The 20,127-nt window shown below is 33.1% G+C and overlaps 1 protein-coding gene across 17 annotated transcripts in view; it reads left to right on the forward strand.

The window, feature by feature from the left end:
* LOC117101231 overlaps positions 1-19,699 on the forward strand; it is a 25,403-nt gene extending 5,704 nt beyond the window's left edge. The window contains exons 3-12 of one of the 17 annotated variants that reach the window (XM_033241161.1): positions 412-548; positions 5,142-5,198; positions 5,420-5,497; positions 5,677-5,712; positions 6,730-6,792; positions 8,144-8,188; positions 11,196-11,268; positions 12,872-13,047; positions 16,056-16,422; positions 18,634-18,771. In XM_033241161.1, coding sequence (XP_033097052.1) covers positions 440-548; positions 5,142-5,198; positions 5,420-5,497; positions 5,677-5,712; positions 6,730-6,792; positions 8,144-8,188; positions 11,196-11,268; positions 12,872-13,047; positions 16,056-16,405 — 987 coding nt within the window. In that variant the 5' untranslated portion in view covers positions 412-439 and the 3' untranslated portion in view covers positions 16,406-16,422; positions 18,634-18,771. Of the gene's footprint in view, positions 1-411; positions 549-5,141; positions 5,199-5,419; positions 5,498-5,676; positions 5,713-6,729; positions 6,793-8,143; positions 8,189-11,195; positions 11,269-12,871; positions 13,048-16,055; positions 16,423-18,633 lie in introns of all 17 variants that reach the window. The other 16 variants (XM_033241151.1, XM_033241154.1, XM_033241153.1 and 13 more) reach the window with 16 other exon arrangements.
* The last annotated feature ends 428 nt before the right edge of the window (positions 19,700-20,127 follow it).

Below are 20,127 nucleotides of genomic sequence, written 5' to 3' on the forward strand. Positions count from 1 at the left end.
AGCTCTCTGACTAGTTTGACCACGTGCTATAATAGTACTTTATCAAAATTAAAAGAATGAAAAAAACTTGGATCTACCAGATGCTTGAATCATGACAGTGCCTTCGTGGTCAAGTGGTTATGACGTTCGCCATGTATGCGAAAGATTCCAGTCCCCGTGGAGGATGAGTTTTTTCTTTCTTTGTCAGATTCCTCTTCTGTTTAGTTTATCCAATTATTGTTCTTAATTATAATTTTAAACAATAAAATACCAAATGACATAGAATATGTAATAACAACTTAAATAGAATTGAAATTCATTTTGTACCTTAACACACATCATATCATATCTTTGTATAATTTGTTGAACATTGATTATAAATAAAGTAATATTTATATTAAATTTGATAATGTTTGTTACTATTGTTTGTAGATACAATAAAAGAAAAGGTACCACCACCATGTCTTTCCAGGCCACGTGTATTGATGGATTTTTATCTGACAGACTGTGTAGTTACCATGTACCATTGCCAGTGTGGAATAGCAGCCTCCCTCCAATCCCAGACAATTGTAAGTAGCCCTATCAGAATCTCTTACTATATATATTTGACTATCTCTATAATCTCACTATCTGCTACAGTTTTAGACTGGAGGTCATGGGTGTATGCAAGGGGGGTCGGGAAGGTTGTACGACTTCCCCCCGCCCCAAGATTTTAAAAGGTCCACATTTTTTTCCAGGGCCTTTTCAGAATGACATAAATGAAAAAGCATTGATGAGGTACCAGCAATGAGTCCAAAGACCTTGCCAATTTCCTGTTGTAATATATCTCAATTCCAGCAATTTAAAAAAAAAAATGTATTTGTGCTGTTCATTGTGAAAAGGTCCAAAAATTTATGATCACGACCCACCCAGAAAAAATCCTGGGTACACTCCTGGAGGTAGCTGCCAAATTTTGTTCTTACACTAGCAAGCCATGTCAGTGATCATGATGATTAGGCAGGGACGTAGCCAGGATTTTGAAAGGGGGGGGAGCCGTTATGCGAATTACGTATGACCCCGGCGGGGTCAAGGGGCGAATCCCCCTGTGAAGTAGCGCACTCTGAACGCTCTTAGGACTGTTTGAGAGGATAAAGTGAAAATTGCAATAGACGCATTATAAATAAACGAAAAAATAATTATATAATATTTATTATATAATTATTTTTTCGCTTTAAAATCAACAGTTGCAGATCCAGGAATTCGAAAGAAAAAAAAAAAAAAAATAAATAGGTCAATTTGAAAGGGTTTTTTTTTGGAAATTTCAAATTATTCTTTTATCGTAATACACCAGCAGTCTGGTCACATCATCCGTTTAACAGTCATATTCAACTTTGGTTACCAATGTAATTGATCACAATACAAAAGCAAAAAAATACAAAACTAAACGTTTTAAACGTTTTGTCTCTTTGACCTAATACTGTCAACTGGGCAAGGGAAAATGGATCTCATTCATGCTGTCAATATTAGAGACAGGTTCAGAGGTATGATTGCCAGCGTCAGAGTCTCTGACAAGGTATTTGAAGAAGAATAACGCTAAGAATGCTGTTGACAAAACACATTGATCAAAGCAAAAGACAGACAGAACTTGTGGCACAGAGAGTCCTGACTTGCATTATTTGTAGGGCAATCAAAAAGTATTTTAATGAGCACTGTTCTTTGGTTAACTAAATTTTAATTATCATGTAATATTGTAGGATTGTTATGAGTAGTGGATATCAAGAATTCGAAATGAGGTGGGGAAGTGGAAAACGGGGGTGTAATATAATTAGTATAATTTTTTTTTTCCCACATTTTTAATAATATTGAAAAATTTGGGGGGTGGCGAGGTAGGCCGGCTGCCCCTTCCCCCTTGAATCCAGCATTGGTTTGACTATTAAAAACAATATTGCAAAGTTGCAAAACGTATTGCAAAGTAACCTAAGTTTAGTTGTGTTAACCGCTATGATTTAACATTGGGCTTCTTATGAGTCTCAAATCATGCATCATACTGTATCAGGACTGCAATCATTACAATTTTAACATGTCATCAATTATTCCTTCCACTTTGTGTATGATGGCAGTGACCATGGAGACAAGAATAATAGAATTCTGTAACATTAATGATTACCCATTGAGGCATATTGTCACTGCATAGAAGTTGCGATATTGAGAAACATGTTGATGAAGGATGTTAATTAAGCGCACGTTTCTACAAGATTAAACTAGCTTTCGGTTTATAGTTGTGAAAGCAGTATGGTATCATAAACCTGGTAAATGGTTTATCTTATAGAGTGCCTGATACAGTACTATCTGAAGTTTATCAACTTTTAAAACAGTATTCAATATTTTAATTATTACTTTTCTATACACTGCTTTGATGTCACATAATTTATGACTGTTAATTAGCCTATTTAAAAAAATATGTGATGCCCAGAAAAGGTAAAACATATGTCTAAGTCCAGGCAAAGGAAAATTAAGAAAGAGTAGATTGATACGATTGATATTGTGTTTAAAAGGTTGAATATTACAGGAAGCAAGAAAAACACACAATTTGGAGGTTTATTCCAAATGACAGAAGTCCTGGGAATGAATGAGTTGGAGGGAAATAAAGTACAGAAAGTGGGTGTAGAAATGAAGTATTTGTGAACACGTGCAGAAGCTCGTGTTGACCTTTAAGAGACGTGGAGGGGAGGGATATTGGCATAGCAAACACCAAAACTACTACAGTATATTAAATTTAATATAAACCTATGTGATGTTAAATAGTTTCTAAAAGCTTATCCAAACAAATAAAGTTAGCAAGAGAGATACTTTTTAGTGCATTACTTTAAGAATGATTGAACAGTATATGATTGATACTATTTTTATTTGCAATTGTACTACAATAACACAAAAAGTTTTTAAAGGCTAGGCACATCATAGCTCAGTGTTGGCGCCAGGATTTGCTTGATGGGGCCGAGTTATCTGAAGGGCATTTTGACAATTTTGGACAGAATCCAATGGCGAAGCACTGGTTGGGTCGAAGGAGTTAAGCCGCTGGTGCTCAAAGAAAGACATCATAACTGGCCTAATCCTCAGGGAATTGCAGTCTTTTCTGGAGTAGCAAGACTAATTTTGCATTAAAATAGTACCAGCTCAATTGTCAATAGACTTGTATGAATGGCAAGTATGTTATACAATATTGACTAAGTTCCACTTGTTAAAAGTAGGGAATACAAGCAGTCAATACATACGCAACACAAATGGTGCTTCAGTGTTTATCATTTTTTAATCTGTAGAAGGAAGGAAAGACAGGAACAGCAGCAGATGCATGTTGTTTGCCGGTGGATTTGGGTGTAGTTCCAATTGAGAATCTATTATCAAAGCGGAAGGGTTTATGTACCCTAAGCTATTGCAGGGGTTCAGACATGTTTTTAAAGTCTTACTTAATTTCATTCCTCCTTAAATATCTTTTCTGTTGGAGGGGGTGAGAGGATGATTTTAGTCCTATTAAGAGTCTAAGGCTTCTTGGTTTGACCCATCTGTCAGACTTTTTGGACTTGAGCCTTTCAACACATTTATGTTCAAGGCAGCGTATTTTTCAGTACATATGAACATTCAAGTATGTACAGTACTACACAAACAATGCTTCAGTGTATACTAAAAAGAAAAGAATACAGGTACTTCCTTGTACCGGCCCAGTTACTGTATAAGGAAGTAATTGGCGAAAAACTTTACAAACAATGACATAGTACATTATTATATATTTTTGTTGACCCCTGACATTTTAAAACGATTCATACATGCCTGCATTTGACTTTATGCAGAATCATTCTAAAAAAAAAAACAGGTAAAAGTCATCTTGCTGTGAGGTAGATAGATTAATAAGGTATTAATGAAATGCAAAATAGTTTTTGGGTGATTCAAACAATACTATTATAAACTGTTTTATATACATATTTATAATTGTTCAGTAAAAGATACCAAAGTATATGTATATACTTAATTATAAAAATAAAATAAAAGTAAGTGTTTTAGTTTGATAGGTCTTATTATTATAGGAACCAGATCTTTTTTTTTTTCAATGAATTGATTGATAGATTTGTGTGGCAGTCTTTCTAATGTGCACTTCACACAAGGAAGTAAGTTTTGGTGTTGGAATTCTAATCATATCCAGCAGTCAAGAATTTTGTTAACATCACAGATTATCTAGTGACAAAATTTGGTGTATTCTAGCACTCTTGAACTGTAAATCTTTACAACCATTAAATGTCTATAACACTTCATTTTTTATAAAGACCAGTCAAATTTTGCCAGAGACTCGATTTTCTTATTTTTTGGGCCAATTTCATGCTCAAAATGTTCTTATTTTCTTCTTATTTTACACACTTTTCAAAGATAGAAAATTATTATTGTAGCTGAACATTACTGTATTGTGTGTATAGAGGGTATTACATAGGTAAAATATGTAATTTATAGCACTCCATACTGAAGCGGTCTCAAATTGCACAAGGTGTGGTCTAGCTCTTACAGTATCTTGCTTCCACCCTAAGGGTCTCTTCGTGTCTGAGCTACCCGGTAAACCAGTACCAGCTTCTCTCCTACCTTTACCATTTACCTGTACCAGTACACCGTGGTAACCCCCTACTTGTCTCAAAAGATGTACTGGGTTTCTTTTAAGTGCGCACAAGCCAAATTGTGCACACTGGGCCTACGGTTTAAAGTCATTAACTGAGAAGACTTGTTCCGCCACCAGAACAGTAGGCAAGCATGCCGTTTAAACCAGTGCTGATATTAAATAGCTGTAGCTAGCGGCACCTCTGCCTTCCAATATTACCTTTTTACACATCAGTACTTTACTTATGTAACTGGCTTTATTTGTTGGTGTTTTTAGATAAATTTAATAAATTTGTAATAAAAACTTCATTTGACATTTTAGCTCTGCCTCGATTTGTTCTTATTTCTTAAACTATTTCGGTGTCAGTGTTCTTATAAAATGTGTTCTTTATTTTTAAAAAAATGTTGTAGACTTAAGGCTCTATGTGTTCAACATCTATTATACAGTTGTTGTACATATATATGTGATTAAGATCTTATTTTGTATTATTCATTCAGAAGTCATGACAACAGTAGAAAACTTATTTGTATTAATGTACACATTTCAGATACAACTACTATATTTAGGCCTACTTCTGAGGAATCAACTACCATTGTTACTGGAGGTAAAAACGCAAACACTTTTGAGATATATGTGTATAATGCATGTTTTGCAAATCGGGAGGTATTAGCAACTTGTAGTGGGCCACCTCAATTATAGCAGTAGTCAAAATATTCAGTTTATATATTTAAAAACTGAAATGTTGTGTTTGCTAATAACCAAAAATTAATATTACTATAATTATAAGACAGAATTATATATAACATACATGTATGCACATTTCAGGTAGGACTACACTAACCACTGTTTACCCTACCACTACAGACTTGGGCACAGATCTACCAAACACTATTATTAGTAAAGGTACAGCTGTATTTTTAGTATTAGAGTATATTGGCCACTCCCATTTATGCAGTGGTCAAAATAGTCAGTTTTTATATACCTAACAACTACTAACATTGTTTGTTTGCCAATAACCAAGAATTTATTTAATATAACAAAATTATATACAGTATAAATAAGTACATGTATGTACATTTCAGGTGGGACTATATTCACAGACTTGGCCACTACTGAAGGTACAGATATGACTTAACATGATTATTTTAGTTTTTTAACGCCATTTATGCTCCTGTTTATAATAATAACAATAATGATAATAATATTAATAATAATAGTATGCGCTTAGTCGGATTTAAGGGGAATATTTTTTGTGTTATTTTCCCCTTAACTTCACTTTTTTAATTTCTAATTTCTCCATTGTCTAAGTTCCCCTTAAGGTAGGTTTTAGTAACATAATAATAATAATAATAATAATAATAATAATAATAATAATAATAATAATGCCCTCTCCCAATCCTCAACAAAAAGCTTTTAATTTTTAAGCCAAACTCAACTGCTCACTCTAGTATTAATATCAGAATTCTACATTAAATTATTCTTTTGGTTATTAATATTAGAATTCTGTTCTATTTATTCTTTTGGTTTGGTGGTAAATTGCAGTACAATTCCATATAATAATAATAATAATAATATAATAATAATAATTATGGCCTATTAATAATACTAATAATAATAATAATAATATAATAATAATAAAATAATAAAAATAATAATTAATAATAATAATAATAAAACTGTATTTATATAGCGCCCAATGGATCACAGATCCCTCTAAGTGCTACATAATCTTAAACTATGGTGGAAAACTCTCCTCCGCCGGACACTACCCGGTATTTCCAAGTCTAGGTTTCAAGGCAAGGAATTATGCGGTTTGGCTTAATTGCATTTACTTAACTACAATATGGTAAAAACTATCCCCTGCCAGACACCAACCCGATATTTCTAAATCTAGGTTGCAGCCCAAGGAATTGCAAGGTTGGGCTTAGCTACATTTACTTTAACTACAATACCATCACTGTTGACCAGCTTTGACAGACATAGGCACAAAAAATATCTGCACCCCTCTCCCCCTTGCATCTGCCCCAAATTTGTATACCTCCATATGGTAAAAACATGAATTTGTCTGTAGTGTCATTTAAGTGTATAAATTGTGTCAATATCTGTTATAAACTCAAAACATGTGCATATTTCAGATTATAATATCACAACTAACGCAACAATAACTCCTACTGTACCAATATGTAATGATATGAAAGGTAAATAGAAATTCAAATTTGCATTTATTTTTATTTATATTTTACATTATATTTATATATATTATATATATACACTACTCCTAACTAACTCATAGGGTGAAAAATCCTTTGTCTACATTTCGCCTTAATGTTGTTTAATATTTCCCCTTAGCGGCAGTATTTTCGTCTTGAGGTATTATTTCTAACCCTCTCCATTGTTAAGGTTTCCCCCTATGGTAGTATATAGTCGTGTATATATATATATATATATATGTATATATATATATGTATGTATGTCTGTATATATATTCGAGAGCAGCTTAGCCCAGTTGGCTAAAGTGGTGGTAACCCTTGTGTGTGCGCTGAACCGTGGAGATCTCCGGTCCCCGGTTCAATTCCCATCGCTGCTCTCCTTGTGTTTCTGCTGGAGGACTGAAATACAAGTTACAGTAGGGCACTGTCTTTTGGATGGGACATTTAAGCTGTGTGCAAAATGGACTATGTGCACGTTAAAGAAAGCAATTACGCTCTTTGGAAAAAATTTGGGGATTGTCTCCAGGTTTACTGCTCAATTCACCACCAGAAGGACCCCACTATGTGTGAGTGTTTCAGTCAGTTGTATGAGAGAAAGTTCCTGGACAGTTCGCACAATATCCTATAAGTCTCTGTGGTCTGATACTTGCCTTGACAGTGAGAGGCTGTAAAACTGAAATAAAAAGAAACTTGTCGTTGATGAGCTGTGTTTGATAGAGTTACATGTTCCTATTCGAGCACTGTTATTATTTATCTACTTACTATATAATTCAGAACATGCAGTAAAACACAGCTTTAAGTTGTTTACTTAGTATGAAGCAATATAACACAGTTGAACTTGCCCAAGTCGAAACAAAAATGGCATTGAAAAATTGTTCATCTATGGTTATTAACTAATTGTTAAATTATTTGAGTTAGGCAATGTCAAGTTTTACTGTATACACAAATATTTGTGCTTTAATAAATTTGCTTCATGTCTACAGCCAAAAGCCAGCCATCTGTCTGGCATAAATGTTGTTTTCCAGTATTTTCTCAGTATTTAATATTCATCCATCCTCTAAAAAACTACCTCAAACTACTAATATTACTCTGATATAACAATATCATCACTCACTGCATTTCTATAAAAGTAATTTTAAAATATGCTTGTAGATATTTGTAGCTTTATGTGCAGTTATCTTCCAAAAAATATTTATTGTATTATTTCTTAAAACTTGATACCCTTGGGTTCGGGAAGGTTGACAGATAATACGTAGACTACTATCTGAATGACATCTGTAGTGTTATTTATACATATATGACAATTTCTTTTATAAAATCAAATGTGTACATATTTCAGGTGGTTGTATTCCCAAATTGAACCATATAATTGATGAAGTAGAAGGTAAAAATAGAATCAAAAGGTTGTAATCTGCCCTAGTAGAAATTTGATTTGATACCTTTTGATTTTATTTATTGTATTTGTTTTGTTTGTTTTTGGTTATTTTTGAGTTCACAGTAAATTTGTTGTAAAACACTGGTATGGTGGCAATATTATTTATTATTAACAGTATTGTAAAAGTAAATTCAATAACTCCAATCAAACACAAAACGTTCTTATAACCTTTGCGGATGTTGTAAGAAATTAACGTTCACCCAACGTTGTAAGAACATTCATGACGACATGAAATTACTTTATAAGTACGTAATTATGCTTCTGCAAAACACCAAACTGTAAGGTTACTGTAATGTTCTTATAATGTAATATTGTTAGTTGGGTTTACTACAAGTTGTTTCACACTTTGGATAGTATCAAAAATTTGATCAAATTCTCACCTACTGATTAATTGTGCCAAATGGTGAATGCTTTTTTAAGGGATGAATTTTATATTTATGTCATATGGTTTTCTCTACCAGTGGTAGCTAAATGTTGCTTTGACTATAAGAAGGTACTGCTACTTTATGTTACCTTCCTGATGTGGTGATCATGTTGCTATTAAATACAACTTGTTAAATTTGGAAAAATATTGCATTGTAAAATAGATATAAGAAGGTATGTTGCTAGCTCCCTGCTGCTATGTTACTTTATTGATGTCATTATTGATGTTAATGCAAATTGTTACATTTGGAAAACTATTGCATTGTTGAAGTGGATATAAGAAGGGTATGTTGCTAGCTCCCTGCTGCTATGAAAATGTGGTGGTTGTTGCTGTTTTATAAAAAAAAAAATATAATGCACTGTGTGAGTGGGGACTATAGATTAGTAACGATAATGAAATGATATTAAATTTATATTTAATATATTTTTTCCCCATTTATAAAGGGAAATAGCAACTCTGCTAAAATCTGCTCAAATTACTCTTGTCATACAGGGGTTTGTCAAAATCAAATAAAAAAATTAGTACAATAGTTATGTTAATCATTCGATGAGAATGGTGGAACATATCATTGTTTACACACTGCATTTACCGTATCGTATATATTGAATTTTGCTTTTCTTGGCCAAGATCCAACTTTAAATTTATTGTACTACGACATACTATATCTGCCAAACCAACTATGAATTCCAAGTAAATTACTGTTACGGTTCACCTCAATCAAGAATATGTTATTTTATTAAGTTTGGAAATACAAACCAGCCACATAAAGTTAAGATGTAGCATCATTTTTTTAAAGGAAATATTTTTTGTTTTTATTATTATTTTAAGTGGAAATTGTTAAAAAAAATGATATTAATCATTTATTACTATATGTATTGGTGATTTATATGTATGGTTCTAACATTATAAATTATATTTTTTCAAGAATAAGCTGAAATTCAAATTACTAATTGGTCATCATGGTAAAACTGGGCCCAGTTGAATAAATAAATTACATTATGATATCAATTTGGCAAAAGACCTGTAAAAACAACAATAAGAACGTTGAAGATGAATTAAGGATAAACCAAGTTTGATCATCTTTGAAATGTCACTGTATATTTTGGTATAGCTTTAAACATTTTTAGATTTGTTATTCTTATTACCTCCACCAAGGAAATGTATGTATTCAATGCTGTCTGTTTTTCTGTCTGTCTCTTAGCAAGAGTAGTATGCAGAAAATCATGCATGGTTCATCATAAAATTAGTGGAATGGTAAATAATAATCAAAGAAAGACACCTTTCAATTTTCGGAAAATGTCAAAAGACCGAAGTTCAATTTTTAACTCTCAAGCGTAACAGCAAATAATGGAATTTCCCCACATATTCAAGCAACACTCAAGGAAACAATGTGCCTGAATACGATGGGCAATTCTATTATTTTATTGAGGGATATAGGCTACAGCACTTCAGAATATAATGTGCCTGAATACAATGGGTCAGTTCCATTATTTCATTGAGGGTATGCTGCAGTTTCACCGATTGTATTCAGGCACAGGATGGAGGTATGCCCTATGTAGTTACTGCTCTTTATTATTTTTATGTTTGTTTGATGTTTTATATTCATTTTTACCATAGTAACTGCTAGTGGGACACATGCAATGCTAATATATTAACTATTTGCACCGCTTTTTGCAGCCTGTGATGCTTAACTACATACTAAATTATATCATGAAGGGCTAAAGTAGTTAAATCCACATCAGAGTTACGTCCATAATTAAATTTGTGTGATTTGATTTGTATAACATAATATGGTCATGGTGAAATCATATCACGCCCATATATGGGCAATGATATGATGATACAGGATGAGGAGATATTTTTCAAATAAAGCTTGATAATTTGGACATAGCTTTATATACAATGTACAACATAAAATTCTCATATCAGTAAGTTCAACTATTTTAATTAACTCTTCACTTCACAGATGGCTCCTTTAGAATGTGCTATTGGTATTGCTGTTTTAGTTTCAGTTTAGTTTTGTACAAATAATCTCTGAAGCAGGGGCAGCGCTAGCCTAGGAGGGGAAAGGACCCCCATCGGGGACCTCTTGACCCCGCTTGGACTCCCTGTTGGGGAATTTGCAGCAAGGTCGTATCGTATGGGTTGCATGCACCAGCTCTTCCCCAACAAGGGGACTGGTACCTCCGACAGGGGGAACTAGTACCCCCGACTTCCATGTTTTTCCATCAATTATTTTTATATAAAGAACCCCATAATTAACACAAAATCCTATTATTTTTTAATATAAAAAAAATTCCCCGACAAATTTAATTGTTTTCCCGACTGGGGAAGGAGGGTTAGGCTTCCCCGATGATTCCGTCCCAAGGTTCGTTTGTGGATCCCCTTGTTGGGGGCTTGGACCTCTTGTCAGGGAATTTCTGATGCCGCCCCTGCTCTAAAGGGGTGGTCTGTCCTGTATATAAAAGAAGTTTTGTTTAGATTTCTATTCTAGCTACAGCTGCAAGTCTAACTTTTATTTGTTTGTTTAAGGTACTGAACATTATAAGTGGATAATACCCCTTGTGTGTATCTTCATCCTCTGCATCATCTGCATTAAGTTCAGGCAAGTTATAATCATCCAGTTCACTTATTAAACTTTTCACAGATGTAGAGTATATTTTTTGAAAATTCTAGTTTAAGCATTGCCGGTTTACCATCCAAATTTATTTTTGTTATAACCCCAGGTCCAGAGTGGGACCAGGCAGGCCTGCAGGCCTACCCTATTGGGACTAGTTGTTATATTGTATATCAACCCTCCTTATCTTAACTTGTGATTTTTCTCTGCTGATTCTTGTGTTTGTCCTCCTGTCTATTGTTCTCGTCCTGTCACCTGTCTGTGTTTTGTCTTTATTTCCCTTGCTTGTCCTATTTTAAAGGCAAGACCTAGGGTTTCTGTTTTGCTCCTTTCTTTGCCTTTTTTGTGTTATAGGCCTATATATTTTATTATTGAGACTATTTTTATACTGATTTAATTTTAATGTTTTGGCGAATAAAGTGATTTTACTACCTTTGTGTGTCGTTTTTTTAGGATATTTGAAATTCTTTACTAGTGCTCTAACGCTACGTTCCACAACTCATGGGTCACAACCCAATGATTGGGTGGTGTAAAAATGTTGATAGGTCAAGCAATCACTTGATAAAAAAAATTTCCAAAAAATTTCCTGTTCTGATTAATTTAAACAGGAGCCATTGCTAAATTTTTAGATAAAAGCTGAAAATGAGTATCCGGGCATCACAGAGGTCGTTCATGACAACATAGATGTGTGAGGCTGGATTTTCAATCCTTACATATTATTATCTTAAGTCCAAATATTGGAACAGACTGCAAAGAGTGACCCTATGTGCCAACATTAGGATTGCATTATCACTGCTCCAAAGCTGGATTGATGAACTTTCTGTCGAAAAGTCCACTATCACACTAACATGCTTATGAATTAAATTTGATAACAGCTTTTGGTGTGACATACGTCATTGTACAATGTACTGTACACTTTTTTCAAAGTTATAGTAATTCCAAAGAAATATGGTACAAAATAACATTGTTGGTATTTACAAAACTCCTTGAAACTAATAACTTTGTAAAGAATCGCTTTATGTTCCAATAAATATTGCATTTATATTCCTTTTTAAATAAAGTTTTAAGCAGTACTTGGTGTGCTAGTGTCATTTATCTATGTAAATGTGTTTCTGAACGTGATTCCAGTGAACACCTCTATCTCTCGTACATGGTCAAAATGTAAATGTGCATCCTCGAATCTGAAGCAAAGTAACAACATATGGGTATTATTGTCGTACTTTAATTGATAAATTCTTCCATTATTAAAGACAAAATGACAAAATTAAATGATGTAAGGAAACATGGACTCAAGGTAGTGACTAAAAGGAGGCAAACCTGGTCACAATAAGATTTTAAGTTTGCCCGATATATTTCAGGATAATTTGGCCTGACTCAAGTCGACGGGTCATGGCTGAGTATTTGGATTTGGGTCGCAGACTGAAAGGTTTGAAAACAGGCTCTAATATAATAAATACATTTTTTTAAATAAATCAATTTTTTTTTTTGTTAATTTAAATATATGAAAATTTTACATCAGTAATTTTATAATGCTTCACATAGCATAGTAAATCTAACATACTGTTTTGTTCTTGATTTTCCTAAATTTTAGAGTGAAAATAAGAATAATAATAATTGGATGGTTTCCTCAAAAGCAAACAATCACCTTCAGAGAGGAAAAAAAAGTTAAAATGAGAGTAAGGGTAACAAGTATTGTACTTGAGCCAAAAACAAATTATGAAGATTGTCACACTGTTGTTATGGCTTCTACCGAAAAACTAAATGCAGGTAGGTGTCATATTAAATTATAATATATGTCATATATAGAAGATTTTTGTTTTGTAAATCATGTTTTACGATAATGAACAATGTAGCAAGTGGCGCAGCATGTAATGTAATGTGCTTCGATTTATATAGCGTTTTTCACCGCTGTCTCTAAGCGCTCGAGGTGTGGATTAGCTCATACGGTAACTCTGTTCTCCGCTAAGAGTCTCTTCGTGTCTGAGCTACCAAATCAACCGGTACCAGATATTAAAAACATTTAAAATGTGACCTAACAACAGCATGCCTAACAATACAGTATATTCAAAATTTGAATCATGTAATGAAACACGATGTAATCATAAATTCAATGTCAGTACAAAGGGTTATTCGCCAGCAGTTCAGAGTATAATGGGGATGCAGTTAAGCATAATAATTACCAATTTCTATGGCGACGGTGATGAAAAACAACATTAATTCATCCACCTGCTGATTAATTTTAGTGACTGAATAATCCCGTATTCTTGGAACAATAGAGAATAGTAATGTAAAAAATCAACTGGGTATAGTGCATAAAAAGTTTTTACCGGTGTACTTAGATTGTATTATCATTTATTCCTTTATTTTTTATTTAATTATTTGTTAATTATTATTATTTTAATATACATTTGCATATTTTCATTTAATATTTTTATTTATTTTATTTATTTGTTTATATTTGATTGTTAATTATATATTTTTATATATTTATTATTTAATTCATTCTTATTTATATATTTGTCATTTCCAGCTTTTTTTGGTTATTTTGTATTTATTTACTGTATTTGCTTATTATTTACTTCTTCAATTAAAGATAAAATACAGTTTATATGGTAAATGCATATTTTTTTTCCAAAGAAAAACAGAAACCATTACTTTTTGCCTCATGCTATGGAACCTTATTACTTTCTGTAGTCCGGTTAGGGAATTATAATCAATTTTGGTAATAACCTTTTAAATTGTGGTCAGTGACAGAACAAGCAGTGTAGATTTTATATGGATTAAAAGGATGAAATCTGTCTAAAAATACCACTGACAAAGTAAATGTGACAATACTCTAAATCTGAATAATAAAAATAAGTTGCACATTATGTTAACTAATGCAGGTTTTCATAAAGGTTTTAGGCATATAAATGGAAACTGGAATACTGTGTACAAGAGGTCATTGAAGAAAGTCTTAAACATCGACAAAAGAACCAATTCACAAAAGAGAAAAAAACACAAAGGAAAAAATTCCATATGATCACACAGTTCATTTTCAAAGCATTACTACAAAGTTCAAATTTACAAATAAAATTTTATTTTAATCTTCGCCGTCTGGATGTTTTTGGCAAAATCATTTGCTAAATAAGTAAACTTTTTAATTTTTATTTTTCTTTAGTAAAATAAGGTTGCTAAACCAGCTATTAAAATTTGCCTTATCAGATCAGTGAATTGGACGGATGCAGTGGTTAGGGAACTTTATAAAAATCATACCAGAAGAGGAAATTTGCCATCAAATTGATGGCACAGTTAGATCTGGGTTGATTTTACTAAAAATGATTAACTAATGGTTCTCTCAGTGTGCATGATTCATTTATACAGAAAGGCATTATATTACTTCAGTACTACTGCAATAGTTTATGTAGGTAAAGTGTAACAGACGTATTATTACCACAATTTTACCTGAACCTCTGTCTGAAAATGGCTTTAGTTTAATGTGCACGTACCATAAATTCTTGAATAAGCGGCGCTCTTGAATAAGCGCAGCACCAAACGTGATTTTTTTTTTTGCTAAGTGCCGCTCTCGAATTGAATGAATGAGAGCCTGTGTGCAATGAAACTCTTACACTAGGGTAATAAATGTATAAAGCGTTCAAATGAATAAATAACACAATGAAGACACAAGCATATCTTTATAAACGTTTATTTACGATGATGTAGGGTCTATGATAGACCTACCGAACTATTGGAATATGTGAGATAGGTAACATGGCAACAATGGAAAGCGCCACGCCATTATTTTTTTAATAAGCGCTGCTCTTGAATATACAATATATATGCCAACCAATATATATGCCAACAGAGGTATATGGGCAACCTCTTTTTCTGAAAGATGATTAAACTAATAACCTACTCTCACACAAACCAAAGCTCCATGGAGTAAATCATGGAAGACGAAGAAGGGGGAGGGGGCTGGTGGAGTGAATCGAGTCTCACTTGGCTGGGGGTCAGGGCGATCTTCCCCTGGAAGCCACGGATATTTGACGAATTATGGCTATGCTTCCCTGACGGGGGTATATCCCCAGTCCTCCCCCCCCCCTTGGCACCACCCCTGAGTAGGGGCCATGCACTGTGCAACACACCAAGCCTAGGGATGGGTTGTGGTAGTCCGTATACAGTAGTTGATTTTAAGGTGAAATCAATACAAGTACATAAATTACAGTCTTTTATAGAGGTACCTTGATTATGCAACACTTTCAATACTATATTCCTTTCTCTCTCTACCCAGTGACGGCTCTAGGATATATTTTCTGGGGGCTAAGCTGTCTGACAGGGGGACTTGAGAATGTATGCATGAGGGGGGAAGAGGATTGAAAGAAGGTTCCCCCTCCCATATGGGTTTTTTTTTTTAAGAATAGCAGCCTCTGGATGTCCAGAAATGGTACTCTCAGACTGTGACAGACATGTGTTGGATTGGTGTGGGCCTATTTATATATTTGTTATGGTCTGACTGTCCGACGGGGGCGGGGGACTTGACTTGATGGTGGGGGATTTGAGCCCTCTGTCCCCCGCCAGCGCCGCCACTGTTTCTTCCCTCCTTTCTTATCAACACTCTTTTTTCATCCTGGATCCGCCCCTGATATGCAAGTGTCACTCAGCAGCGCTAAGGTCTATTGTCATTTTGATAAGCAGTAAATGAGATATTTATCGTTTGTAACTATCTGAAAGGAATATAAAACCTTGTTGAATTTCTAGAAGTTTTTGCAATAAATTTGATATCTCTGTTCACTAAGAAATTAAAACAGTGCCAATGATCAACGTACCTGAAGGAAACAACAACTGTTTGAATACTGGCCAAGATGACGATCCCTCTTCCACGGAATTTGTAAATAAAGATAATTGTTCTGATAAAAATGAAGATGACAATCCTGCATCTAAGGAAACTGTAAAGAAAGAGAACTGTTCCAATAATGATGAAGATGACAATCACGCATCTATGGAAACTGTAAATAAAGATAACTGTTCCAGTAATGATAAAGATGACGATCCCGCATCTATGGAAACTGTAAATAAAGATATCTGTTCCAATGAATACAAAGATGATATCTTGCTTCAACGGAAACCTGTAAATAAAGATATGTGAAAACTTGCTGCGGTCAGGTACGTGAAAGGCACATGGTTGATTGATTTTTGGCATGTTTAACAATCAATGCAAAAGCGGTCAATCCCTAGTTGAAAAAAGAGTACTTTATTCTCAGCTCATACCCATTCCACTCTGGATAATATGCCACTGCATTGTTTTCATTCACAATTCAGCTGTGTAGGTTTTCTTTCAATCTTGGCACTGGTTATTCATTAATAACATTTTGGTTGCTTCTTTTCTTCTTTTTTTTTCCCATTAAACTTGGTTAATTAGTTTATGATGCATTTTAATCACTGATTCCGCAATTCATACTAGCACAGCTTACGTTCATTTCTATAGCTTGTTTTACGATTTATTTTAAAAACACAGTAGCTAAATGATTTTGGTGTGAAATAAAATTTTGAAATTTTTCTTTTCATTTTGTGTTTTTTGTGTACAGCTGTAGATGTCAACATATCATTTTCTTTTTGCAAAGTGGCAAATTCATTTTAATATAAGTTTATTAACCAATTAGTAATTATATAAGTCAATTGTGACATCATTTTTCCTTTAGTGTCCTATATATGAGAGGGCAATAATTACTCACTAATGTAGTGACAGCTGCTATAGTGCTCTAACATGAGAAATAATGAAATTAGATGTCTCCCTGTACCTCCAGGCTAAACTGGGTTCCAGTTCCTAAACTTTGTCTTAATCAGTAAAAAAGCTGAAAAAAATCGATTTTGGCACCAATGGCGTTCCATATTACCTATTTGCTTGGCATTTCAAAAAAGTTTCTCGACATAAACTGATACTGGTGGCGCTTTCCGAAAAGTGCCAATCACTACGAAAAATCAATAAATTAGAGACTTGTGGCAAGTCTACCTCTAGGCTTACAAGGAGGATTGTGGCTTCTATCTACACTGGGGTATCGGGGTTGTAGGGTCTCAGATTGGTACAGGGTGAACCAGCGTTTGACATTTTAAGGGGGTATTTTGATGTTTTATTTACATGTTTGGCTACCTAAAGGGACATGCTTGGCCATATGGTTGCCCATAGTCCTTGTTAAAAGGAAAAAAATGCTGATTATTATCCCGGTACTAATGAGTATTTATATTGTGTCTTTCCCTTGCGGTTATGAAGTCCAGGGCTCTGGTGTAAAAAATACAACCATGCTCTACAAAGCTATGCATATAACTTACTGTTTCTGGAATCTTGACATAGTGGGGGATAGAGCCATAACATTTTAACAGGTTAAATATAAAATTGTTGCTTTAAAATATATGTAATTCTTTGATGTATAAATCGATATATCAATAATATTAAGTAATAAAATCACTGAAATTATATTGACATTTTAATTTGATTTTATTACTTAATATTAATATATGAAAATAAATCATATTAAAATGTCAATTGATATTCAACAATATGAAATATCAATAAATACATCCTGATTAATCAATATACTAATATAAATCAATATAGAAATGGCAATCAATGTACCAGTATTAACCAATATATACATATCAGCCAATATACCAACAATATCATGGAATATGTTAATATAAATCAATATACATATCTTGATTAATTTATCATTCAACATGCCAGTACATTATAAACGAATATACAAATATCAATATAAAATTATCAACCAATATAGCTTATCAATCGATTGATTGATGTAAATCAATTTTTGAAATATAAATCAATATTAACCAATACTTATATTATTCAATATACCAATATCAATGAATATATGTATCAACAAATATTTCAATATCAACCACTAATAAATAGGTAATGTTCTTCCATTTATATACAGTAGTGCATACTACAGTACTATGCGCTCTCAATTCCAGTGTAAATATTGATATTGAACTGATTGTATCATAAAATATTTTTTAACTGAATTTGCATGAATTTGTAATGTGTACATTGGACTTGCAGTAGTTGCTTATTCAGTACATTTTAATTTATTCCTCTTAAAGCACTCATCTAAATTAAAATTGTAACGAGTTGCTCTATGTTGCAAGAAGGCTACTAATATCACCAATGTCAAAATTAAAGCGAGTAAAAAAATTATTCATATTATGTTCAATTGATTTTTTTAAGACACAAAAAGGATGTTTGATGTTTTACTTTATTGGATTCACAGAATATAGTGAACAATATTATATGAAAATGGCCTCATATACCTAAATGATCAATAGTGTTTTATGTAGTGTATTTTTGTTACTTTCAAGAAACTCCTGGCACACCAATTATCAACGCTCCCCGAGGCTTTTACAAAGACAACTATGAAGACATACCATCCAGCTCAGATGAGAATGAGGATACCAATCTTGATAAACAAATTTTTCCCCAAAAAACAATCATCAGAGAAAATTCACAAGCCCCTCTTGTAGATAATGCAGTATCGCTTGATGAAACACGAGCTCTGGATAACGGCTATGCTGACGAAAGTGCTGGCAATAATGGAGTAACAGAAACAATCCAAACAATTTCCTCTGGCATAGGTATAAATCCAAATTACAAGTCATCTAGCTCAGACGATGGCAAGAAGCCAGGTATCCAGAAAAAGCGAGTTTCACGTGGTAAACGAAATCCTGCGTACAAACTAGCACCAATTAAGAAACCAAATTCTCACGGCCATTTTGTAAAAAAATCAGAGCGAGCTCAAGATATTGGCCATGCAAATGTCGAAATACCTCTTGATAAAACAAAATTATAGGCCACAGGCCATGCTCCCCCCCCCCCACTCCAGCAAGACCACCATTGTTTTAAGGCCTACATGATTACTTAACAAAACTGTGATGTTCACGTCAACTATTAAAAGCATCTATAGCCATAATATGCACCTGTGGAACATGCAATTACTATTCAGTCTCGGCGACGTCTTTCGATGAGCTTTATCGAGAGTTTTTAACTGCTGATAATGTGATATAGAAACTTATTTACACCAATTTCAAACAAGTCTTCAAAAAATAACTTATAGATTTGACCAGGCTTATTTTATACCTTGTTTAGCCAATAATGATTTCAAATAAAAATAAAATTTCATTTTTGGCAAATTAGGACACTTGCCACCATGAAAAAATGGAAATTTCTTTAAAAAAATAAAATCTTTTCTTATTTTTATTACACCTGCAACTGCCTTCAAATCTCAAAAAATCAGATATGTAAATTTCCTTCCTAATTATATAAATTTAAAGCATTTAACCATCCCATTACTACACTGTTTACATTCAACAATAACATTTTATTTTTATTTTCTTTTGGATGTTTTTGACAAATCTATTTGTCAAAATTTTCTATATAAGAAAACAAAATTTTATTTATTTTTTTTTGCCCTCTGACAATCTTTTAAAAAATAAGTTTTAAGAATTATAAGAAACAAGTTATAAAAAAAAAAGTCTCGCCTAGTTTCATGTGATGTGTTTTTGCCCATATATGGATATTATGTTTTCATATCAAACACGTAGAAGCATTGAATCTGCCACTGATTGTAAACATGTTCCAATCTGTATTACATAGGTAATTCTTCACATTTACCACTCCACAATGTTAAACCTTATTATTAATAATATACAGATGTATCATGTTAAAGGAAAAATATTAGTTTTGTGTTTATTAGTATTATCAACTAATATCATATCTTGGTTTTCTAGTTTAATGCATTCCATTTAATACAAGTTCATTATAACGATAAACAGGCCTAACAAACCACTCAGAAATCC

Source organism: Anneissia japonica, unplaced genomic scaffold (assembly GCF_011630105.1).
Source record: "Anneissia japonica isolate Jap-2015-1 unplaced genomic scaffold, ASM1163010v1 scaffold1859_len985614_cov190, whole genome shotgun sequence".
In the NCBI taxonomy this organism is placed as follows: Eukaryota; Metazoa; Echinodermata; class Crinoidea; order Comatulida; family Comatulidae; genus Anneissia; species Anneissia japonica.